This window comes from Neoarius graeffei, chromosome 20, assembly GCF_027579695.1.
Source record: "Neoarius graeffei isolate fNeoGra1 chromosome 20, fNeoGra1.pri, whole genome shotgun sequence".
Lineage (NCBI taxonomy): Eukaryota > Metazoa > Chordata > Actinopteri > Siluriformes > Ariidae > Neoarius > Neoarius graeffei.
The window spans coordinates 45604205-45614607 of record NC_083588.1 but is presented as its reverse complement, the minus strand read 5'-3'; the positions used below and the strand labels follow the sequence as shown (position 1 = coordinate 45614607).

The following is a 10403-nucleotide window of genomic DNA, read 5'->3' as shown; positions in this document are numbered from 1 at the left end:
CAGGGTGACCAGGCTTGTGCAGAAACCGGGAACACAAACATCCTCAGAGTGAGCTTGAGTTAATAAGAAGGATATTTCTTTTTCTCGTCATTAGCATGCTTCGTTTACGTTTCATCAACACCACCACTACTATATTTATCGCTGTCCTCCAATTTTAATCAAGAGGTATGACTGTCATCGGCTGCGACCCAAAGTCACTCCATATTTAATTCTATGCTGCAGCCGTGCTCCCTTCCTTGCAAGAAGTCTCTGTTTTGTGTTTAAGAACACGCTGTCTTGCTGGGTGCTTAGCTGGAGCTTGCCTTTAATTACATCCTAACTGGAGGCTAAGAAAATTATATCAGCATGGGAAGGAGATCAAACATGGCATTTCCTTTACGACTACCACATGGCAACCAGTTGTAATGCCCTTTTAGTCTGCCATCGACAGCCAATAAAGCTTACTGGATTATCCCCAAAGGAGGGGGGGGAATCCAGTGATGATAACGTGACTTAATGGCTCAAGGTATGAGAGAACCATATCCTGAGAGCATATTGTGTAAATATAATGGATAATTTTTTACCAACGTTTGATCAGCAAGTCTAAATTGTAGAGCAGGAAGGTGAAGAAAGATAACGAGAACAAAGAGTGCCATTAGATAATCTTCTGCTTCTAATATTTCTAATTTAAAAAAAAAAAATGCCAAGTGTTAACCTAAATGAATAACATTCAAATTACAACCTGATATTCTAGATGAATTCATGCTCATCTAGTTTCGCTGCAGAGCTGAATCCAGATAAAATGTTCTTCTGAATAAAAGGATAGAAAAAGTCTGTAAATATATGTATCCCAGCACAAGTCCTCTGAACACTGAACTATTAACTGCACACTGTGATGAAAAGAAACATTAACCAAACAACTGAGATAAGCCCATTATTATTATTATTATTATTATTACTACTACAACACAGTATATAACATCATTAAAAAAAAAAAAAGTGTTAGGTGCTTTCGGCCAGTTAATCATTACACCAGGTTCTTCAGCTGGCCAAAAATATTCAAATAACCGGAGTGCATATCCCCACACGGTGTACACAACAAAGGTCAAGAAAAGAAAATAAAAAAAACCCCACAAAGATCACAATGAGCATATCATGAGAAATGCATTTGTCTGCCTCAGGCTAAAGATGTCGCAGATGTTCAATGAGGGATCAACATTAATCTTCATCTGGAATAGAGAGAAGAGCCAGTCAGGTTAATTCCTTCTATTCAGCTTCAAAACGTAGCTTATATTCAGCAGCTGTGCTTACTGAGACAGCACAATCAGTGCGAAATTGGATTCTGCATTTGTCGGAGTCAGAAACCACAACAATCGTTCTTTTTCTCATTTCTACAAGCCAATATTACGGCACAATACTCTAAGCTAGTCCCCTTTAAACTCACCGTCGCGTTCCAAATAGGCTTTTTGTGATCAAATCCTTTTGGGGTGAATTAATTTAAGTGCACCGACTAGTCAAAGTGCAAAATTATTACTGCAGCAGTCTGAAAACCAAAGAAGTGTTATTACATCATAAAATATAAGAGCCAATCGTGTTTCAATATGCAAATGAAGGCCAGGCAGCACAGTTCATCAGTGGAGAAACAGTGGGTGCATGTCGGGGCTGGGACATTTCTGATTTGCATATCCTTCGAATTTGTGATGTGAAATTCATTTCCAAACATCTACACTGTTAAAGGCAGTATGTGTGGCATTGGAGTTCTTTTTTTGGTTGTCACAGTTAAGGGTTTGCCTTTCTTGAAGACAAATTATTGGCACAGCAGGGAGAAGAGGCCAATGCCGGCAGTCCAGGAGGATGGCAAAACTCTTTAATAGTGACAGTAAGGAGGTTGGTTGTAATGTCCGTAATGACCACGTTGGCACACTGTGCAGCCATCTCCGGATGCCAATCCAGATCCTGGTCTTCCTCCGAGGCTTCTTCAGATATAGGAACTTCAGGAACTTTGGGCTGCCGGCGGCTACGAAAGTGTTGCCGCTGTCTGGCTCGCCTGTCGGTTCCATGCGGCACGGAGAGATCCAGGATGTGCTCGGTGTCTTCAGATGAGGATGATAATGATGAGGAAGAGGAGGAGGAAGAGAACATGGGGGAGGAAGGCATGGCTGACTGAGTCAATTTGGCTTTCAAGTCTGTTAGCTGAGGTGCGGATTTGGAAGCATGTGAAAGTTGAGAGTTGGCTTCACCTGACTGGGGTAATTGACCGGGGTGGAATTGTGGTGAAGGTGGGGGATGAGGTTCACTGTCTGAGACCTCTGAGCTTGAAGCAGATCGAGGTGGCTCGACAAGCTCTTCAGGAACAGCTGAGGTCTTGATTTTTGAACTTTGTGAGGAAGACGGCAATGGATTTGTAGTTGGTTTGTGACCACTTTGCTCAGCCTTCGGTTTTTCCTCAGAAGGGTCCATCGGGTAAGCCTCAATTGGCTTTCTAAAAACAGAAAATCCAGCACCGCTCATGGGTTGCTGCAGGCATCTAAAAGATACTTCTCCAAATCTCCTGCTCTTCCCGATCACTCTGTTCCGAGAGGGAACTTTCTGGCGCCCAACATGAGACTGATGGCTAGAATTTTGAGTCCTTTTGTTATTGACTGGCCCAGACTTGTCCATTACTTTTAAATTCAAGATCACCCGTCCCTTCTTGACCTCACGTGGTTTGACCTTCCGGTTAAGGATGCGGACCGTCTCGCAGAAAGGGCTGACTGTAGGACGGGACGAGAAGGGACCGGACGAACCGATTGGTGGCGCTAAAGGGTCAGGACGCGGCAAAGGCCGTCGTGCCATCCGATGACATCGGTGGATGTCTTTCTTCAGTTTGGGCTGGGCAGCTCCTGACTGCAGCTTCGCATTCGAAGGGCCACTGGGATGGTATGAGGGTGCAGGCGCAGGCGGTGGCGGGGGTTTGGAGGACGGCTGGGGCCGACTAGGTTTAAACTCGAGGACTCTGGGTGAGCTCTCAGCAGCCTGTGCTCGTGACTAAGGAGAAGAGAAAATAAGGTGAATGAGAGACATTTTCACAACAGGTAAACTGAATCTGATAACGCTGTACATGGTACATCTACCAACCTTCAAAAGGAGCGTTTTAGGCTTGGGTCCTCTTTTTTTTGGTCCATAAAGTTCTTGTTCTCTTTCTCTGGAGAGAAAAATAAGAGAACACTTTTTAAAAATCTCAGATAAGAAAACAAACAAACAAACAAACAAACAAACAAACAAACAAACAAAAACACTCATCTTGGACCATTTTGGCATCACACATTTTAGCATTTATTTTTCTTTATCTCTTTTTAGATAAAAGGAAATTAGGCTGGCAGATATTAAAAATCAAACGAGGTGCGAGTTTATATGGTATAAATTATGACTGTAGCTTAAGACCTCATAACTACTGAATAACATTATTAATTATTAACCGATTTCTAATCGTCGTCTGTCAAGCGCTAAAAAGAACATTTTGCCTCTCAGCTACAGTGCCCTTCACAATTATTAGCACCCCTTGTAAAGATTAGTAAAAAGGATTAAGAGAGCGGGAGGGAGAAATAAAATCCACCATTTGATGAAGTAGCTTCATCTCACACTGAAGGGGAGAAAAAAGAGAAAAAGCCAGCCTTAAATTGAAATAAATTTATTCAGAGAAATAAATATTTAAAAAAAAAAATTTCAAAAATAATTTAACAAAAACACATGCCACCATTATTGGCACTCCTGAATGTAATACTTTGCACAGCCTCCCTTTGCCAGTAAAACAGCACCGAGTTTCTCCTATAACATTTGATAAGGTTGGAGATACAGAGCAGGACATCTGAGACCATTCCTCTTTACACAGTCTCTCCAGATCATCCAGGGTCCTCAGCCCTCCCTTGTATAATTTCCTCTTCAGCTCACCCCACAGGTTTTCAATGGGGTTCAGATCTTGGGACTGAGATGGTCATGGCAGAAGCTTGATTCTGTGCTCGGCAAACTTTTTGTTTTTTTGCTTTGGAAACATGCTTCAGATCATTTGTCCTGCTGGAAGAGCCAGTTTCCTGGCATAGGCAACTAGATTTAGATTTAAAATGTCCTGGTATTTCATGGAGTCCATGTTGCCATGCACTGTAACCAGGTTTCCAGGGCCTTTGTAGGAAAAACAGCCCCAAAACATCACAGAACTTCCACCATATGTTACAATTGGGATTGGGTTCTTTTCATTATAGCCATCCTTCTTATTACACCAAACCCACCATGAGTGTTTATTGCCAGAAAGCACCATTTTTCTTACCTCAGACCAGAGAATACGGCTCCAGTCAAAGTTGTCGTAGTGTTTCACAAACTTCAGGCGCTTACGTTTGTGGTTAACCAACAGAAAAGGCGTTTTTCTGTCATACCTTCCAAAATAATCTGTTGGCATGGAGGTGACGTCTGATGGTGGTTTTGGAGACTTGGAAACCCCGAAATTTTCTTCTTCTTGTAATTCACCAACAGTCATCCTTGGGAATTTTTCCCCTCTCTTACCCTCCTCCTCACTGTACATGGGGGCAAAATAAACTTGGGTCCTCTTCCAAGAAAAGTTCCAAGTTCCAGTTGGTGTCCATCTTTTTTTTTAATTGCCTTAACAGTAGAAATGGACATTTTCAGGTAACTTTTTTTTTTTTAAAATTACCATTCCCTGACTTATGAAGGTCAACACACTTCTCCCTCATTTGCTTTGTGTGTTCTCTTGTCTTTCCCATGTTGATGGATGACTAAAGGAATTTGGCCTCTGTGTCACCTCATATTTGTTCCCCAGTTAATCAGGAAGTCATGGATTACAGCTTGAAAGTTCCTACACACTCCAATCAACTCAAACATGTACAGTTTAGATGGGAAACGCGCTTCAGTTACATTGTGTTCACTACAATTTCCAGGGTACCAATAATAGTGGCAAATTATTTTTTGTTGAAAATAATTTCTTGATGAGAGATTTGTTTTTCTCTGAATAAATTTATTTCAATTAAAGGCTGGATTTTTCTAATTTTTTTCAGTAAGTTATGAAGCTACTTCACCAAAAGGTAGATTTTTCCCCCAACCAATTTTTACAAGGGGTGCCAATAATTGTGGAGGGCACTGTACAAGACTATCCTACTACGAACTGTTGCTTTTATACAACACTGAGACTATTTTTTGAGTCACCAATGATTTCTTTCTTTCTGATGAAAGTGGTGCCATCAGCATTGTTGTTTGGTCAGATCTACTGTAGCCTTTAATGACATCTATTATTGATCTCTGCTCTCCAGCCTCGCTTTCATATTTCGAGTATGGGTAATGTTTGGTTCCCAGTTCATCCCAATTCATAACCATCTGTGAACATAAATTCATTCCTGCCCTCTCACACAATCTTACCCCTTAGATGCCTCTTCATTGGCATTTCTGGGAGTAAACGTCTAGACAGAAAACTCTAGCTATGACTCTACATACTGTACCTTAGTGCACATTCTACTCAATACTCAAACAATTACACTGGCTACCCATTTCACCAATCAAGTAACACACAGCTTTGCCCTGTCTCCGTTTCCTCCCCAGCCCTACACACCAACTCACAGTCTCAGGTCTACCAATCATGGTCTGCTGGAGGTGGCAGAGTTGGGGCCCATAGCAGGGTTCTAAAGTTGACTGTTTGATTACTTCCTGAAGAACCTTTCATATTGCCATCCTCTGACTCATACAGACCACTTCAAAACACTCACAGATCAAACATCTATAACGGCACAGAGCACACTCATCGCTGTTCACGACACACACCAGAGAACAGTGAGCGTTAACAACTTCCCCCAGTTCACTTTCCTCTACATGATGATTCTGCACTTTCTCTCACCACAAATGTTGCTGGGAGATTGCAAATTAATGACACCAGCATCCAGTGCATGTGCTGAAAAGAACAGCATAATGCAGTTGAAACACACCTCGACAAACCTCCGTTAAAGACCTTCAAAGTCAATTTCTCACACCTCCACACATTCCCGTGCAGTTAATTAAAAGGCACCCATTTTATTTCCATAAGAGGTCATTTCAAAGTAATAGTGAAGAGACAGATTTATTTAAGCTTTTATTTGCTGTATTAGATTTTCAGTGGGCCAAATGTTTACACTTTGTTTGCAGCAAGTTAGGATCATCATTGTTTTAGCTTTCTGGCTGATATCATAAAGGTTTGCTTAGAGAATTAGGCCATCATGCCACCATCTATTTTCTGACATGCACCAGTACCTTTTCCAGCGAAACAGCCCCACAATATTATACTGCCACCACCATGCTTCACAGTTGGGATGGTGTTCTTAGGAATAAAAGCATCACCCTTTATCCTCCATACATAGCGCTGATCAATATGGCCAAACAGTTGCATTTTTGCTTCATGTGATGTCAGAACACTCCTGCAAAATGTTAGCGATCACCTGTAATCTTCAGTCTGGATTTTTTTTATGCCAGTCTTGATAGGCTGGAGCAGGGGTAGCCTTTCAGGCCATGGCAATGTAGGACTCTTAATGATGGATGGACATATTTAGTGCCCAATACCTCCAACTCCTCCACCAGCTCCTTTCTAACTGTCTTGTGGTTCAGTTGAACCTTTCAGACCAAATTTCATTCATCACTGGGAGTTCATTTATTCATTCTCTCTAAAAAGTTAGGCCTTTTTTATAGCCACAAGTGCACTCCTATTAACTCCTACTTATAGCAGCTGCCTAATCAAAAGCTTCTAAAAAAAGTTATTACATCAATTTCTAGAATCTTCCACACTGTTTAAAAAGATACAGTCAACTTGGTGTACATAAACTTTTGACAAAATAAATAAATCTGTCTGCTTAAAACTGATTTCTAATGTGAATAATGTAGATGGCCTAACTGACTTGCGATAAAAAAAAACGTATGACAACATGAAATGTGTGGAGTCGTGAAAAAAATGCAACTGAATATATTTTAACGCAAGTGCATTATTGATCAATACCCAACGCAAATACTTTTAGTCAAACTGATTCAGGCCATTCTTTAACAATGACGCATCAAGGTAAGGTGCTTACACAGCACATTTCCTACTTTTCATTCTTCTTCAGTAAATAACCAAGTTGTTCATTACTAAATTAGTCAGAAACTATTTTCGACATGTACACACAAGAAAAAAACCCCTCAGGATTGGTTTTAACTTGAGCTAAAAAAAAAAAAAAAGTTTCCAGATCACGTCTTGTACAATTCCATAACACAACACTGATAACTTATCAATGAATTTGCATATTTCCATATTGCATTGCCACACTGAAAAATAAATAAAATGCCTATAAATAACAAAAAGGCAGGATTTACACACAAATGTATGCCTCGTGCATTTGCTTTTTTAACTTTCAACATATTTATATTTTCTATGGGGATGCACCAATGTCATGTTTTTATTTTCACTATCCAATACTGACAAAATATCTGAGCATCCGCTGAATACTGATATTGACATCTTCACAGTAAATGAGCTGACTTTCTGGAAACTTCTTTTGATAAGTTATACAAAACAGCAACAAAACTTAAAACATGAGCACGCACAGAATTCAAGTGGTTGACATTATCATGCCCATTATTCCATTTCCACTAAACATACATGCAATGGTTCTGGGTTTGAACTTGCCGGTCAATTGGGCCTTTCTATGCGAAGTTTACAAGTTTTCCTTGTGCCCGTGCGGGTTTTCTCCAGGTGTTCCGGTTTCCTCCCACAGTCCAAAACCATGTGGATTAGTTCAATCGGCATCCCTAATGCCGCTTTTCCACTACAAACGCGGCTGAGTCGGGCTGAGCCGTGCCGTGCTGAGTCGGGCTGAGCGGGGCTGTTGGAGTTGCATTTCGACTACAACCGCGCTGAACCGTGCTGGCTGGAAGTGGGTGGACACATTGGGTGGAGTTAGCGAAAGTGGGTGGACGTCAGGTGATGTCGTTAAGCAGCGCAAACAGTGACATCAGTGATCTTTTAAGCGGTAGTCTCACGACCCGAATAGTAAACAATAAACATGGAGGACATGGAGTCGTTAGTGTTGCTGGTCTTGGTGCTGTGGCTTGTTGTCACCGACAACGCGGACAGATACTGGCAAGAGCGTATAGATGAGGCGAGGCGCATAAGGCTTCAGAAATTCTCGTAATTCGTAATTATTCTTCTTCCGGGTTTGCAGTGTTTACAGATCCCAGCGTGCTCGCGGGGGCGTGTGTGGGCATGTGAGGACACTCCTCCTCACCAATCAGTGCACAGGGGAGTGTCTGCTCACGCCCCCAGCCTCACTCGGCTCAGTTTGGCTCGCTTCAGCCCCACTCCAAAACCGTGCGAGTTTTAGGGGCTAAGCAGGGCTGAAGCGAGCCGAGTCGTGCTGGTTTTTGGTAGTCGAAACGCGAGCCGTGCCGGGCTGAAGTGAGCTGAAGCGAGCTGAAGTGAGCTGAAAAAGGGTAGTGGAAAAGGGCCATAAGTGTGAACTATCTCTCTGCGTTCACCCTGCAATAGATCGGTGACCTGTCCAGGGTGTAACCTGCCTCTCACCCGGTGTCAGATGGGATCGGTTCCAGCTCACCCGCAACCCAGGACGGATAAGCGGCATACACAGCGAACGAATAAACGTGCAAGCTTACTAACAGAGAAGTCTGAGGATCAAAAACTCACTTTTGTTCAAAAGCAGCTACGAGGCGGTCATCGAGGATGTTCTCCTCCGGCTCCCAAGTGCTGTATCTATAAACACACAAACAGAAGCAGGTTTAATGGAAAGTTTAACAACTGGACCATAAGAATTAACATTTCAGTTCACTTACTTTATAGCCCAGCCTTTCCATTTCACCAAGTACTCCATGCGTCCCTGGAATGAAAACAAAAGAAATGCAGATCTTCAGGACATCATTCAGCTGGAAGTAAATCTCAGACAAGCAGCAACAGCACCACAATAATATCGCTGATATTTTGAAAGCAGATCAGGGTGCTGAGAGCTATACAGTTCAGAGGAAAGCTTAAAGCCAGCCAGCCAGCATTTTTTACACTGATTTTCCAACAAAGGGCTCCTAAAAAGGGTTGTGATTAGAGATTAATACACAAGTTATGCGAATTAAGGTTATTCTTTGCTCTAAATAAGCCCTGGCCCTGTCCAGAACACAGACAGACTGCTCTTTGTCAAAATTAGCAAGTCGGTCAGACACAAAACAGCTGTCTCTGTATTCCAGGCTAACGCTAGCCACACAGGCGCACAACTAGCCTGCTGCTAACGCGTTCTGCATCACAACACATCGTAGAAATAACATTACAGGAGCATGAGCACGGCTAACTGCAGCCCAAACACTCCGAGGGGACATTTAATCAAGTTTGGGATTTTTTCCCCCACAGTAAACAGACACAAAACTCAGCTTTTCCTGAACCGCACCTCGAACACGGCATTGTCAGTGAAATGAATTCACTCAGTGTGTGTATATGAGAGAGACAGAGAGCAAAGTTTAAACGCAGGCCGCAAAACGTTCCGAAACTGAAAACACACGAACCTTACGGACGCGCCGCTTCAGGATAGCCTCGGCGGCAAACACGCGGTCCCCCGCCGCTGAAAGCTCCATGAGTCTGGGACAAGAGACGACGCTTTGCCCGGTGAGGAGACGGAAAGCAGCCCCGCGACGATCAGGGAAAACAGAAACAGCAGACAGTCGCGCGCAGCTCGACCAGTAACTATGGGCCGACAGCGTCACGTGACGTGACTCTGAGTAGGGGAATGCTGCAGCTAGGATACAGCGGTAGGCGGAGCTACTGTCAATCATATATGCAAGCAACCAATCGGATTCTCTCTCTCTCTCTCTCTCTCTCTCTCTCATTATCTCTAGCCGCTTTATCCTTCTACAGGGTCGCAGGCAAGCTGGAGCCTATCCCAGCTGACTACGGGCGAAAGGCGGGGTACACCCTGGACAAGTCGCCAGGTCATCACAGGGCTGACACAGACAACCATTCACACTTACAGTCAATTCAGAGTCATCAGTTAACCTAACCTGCATGTCTTTGGACTGTGGGGGAAACCGGAGCACCCGGAGGAAACCCATGCAGACACGGGGAGAACATGCAAACTCCACACAGAAAGGCCCTCGCCGGCCACGGGGCTCGAACCCGGACCTTCTTGCTGTGAGGCGACAGCGCTAACCACTACACCACCGTGCCGACCGACTTTATTTTTATTTTATTATTATTATTTTTTTAATTAGAGCAAATCAAGTATACAAACAGTATACACTACCATTCAAAAGTCAGACAATTTTGTGTTTTCCATGAAAAGTCACACTTTTATTTACCACCATAAGTTGTAAAATGAATAGAAAGTATAGTCAAGACATTTTCTCGCCATTTTGAGCATTTAATCGACCCCACAAATGTGATGCTCCAGAAA

At 42.9% G+C, this 10403-nt stretch overlaps 1 protein-coding gene across 2 annotated transcripts; it reads right to left on the bottom strand.

Annotated features, from left to right (window-relative positions):
* Positions 1-900: 900 nt before the first annotated feature.
* LOC132868704 (chromobox protein homolog 6-like) lies at positions 901-9712 on the bottom strand. Of its 2 annotated transcripts, XR_009650873.1 has the most exons (6): positions 9520-9712; positions 8806-8849; positions 8660-8725; positions 3097-3163; positions 1424-3006; positions 901-1208 (listed from the first exon to the last, which is right to left on the bottom strand). XR_009650873.1 is itself a non-coding variant. In XM_060901800.1 (5 exons), exons 1-5 carry the CDS (start codon positions 9586-9588, stop codon positions 1759-1761), a joined length of 1494 nt encoding a protein of 497 aa, XP_060757783.1. In that variant the 5' UTR covers positions 9589-9712; the 3' UTR covers positions 901-1758. The 2 variants fall into 2 exon arrangements, 1 of the variants encoding a protein (XP_060757783.1); XM_060901800.1 differs by having other exon boundaries at positions 901-3006.
* Between the last annotated feature and the right edge of the window lie 691 nt (positions 9713-10403).

What these genes read in the sequence shown, in the direction of transcription:
- LOC132868704 (XM_060901800.1), bottom strand. Translation starts at nt 9,588, where the DNA reads ATGGAGCTTTCAGCGGCGGGGGACCGCGTGTTTGCCGCCGAGGCTATC. An exon ending in TGAAGCGGCGCGTCCGTAAG is followed by an intron (nt 8,850 to 9,519) that starts GTTCGTGTGTTT and finishes TTTTCATTCCAG; the next exon opens with GGACGCATGGAGTACTTGGT. An exon ending in CTAAAACGCTCCTTTTGAAG is followed by an intron (nt 3,007 to 3,096) that starts GTTGGTAGATGT and finishes TCTTCTCCTTAG; the next exon opens with TCACGAGCACAGGCTGCTGA.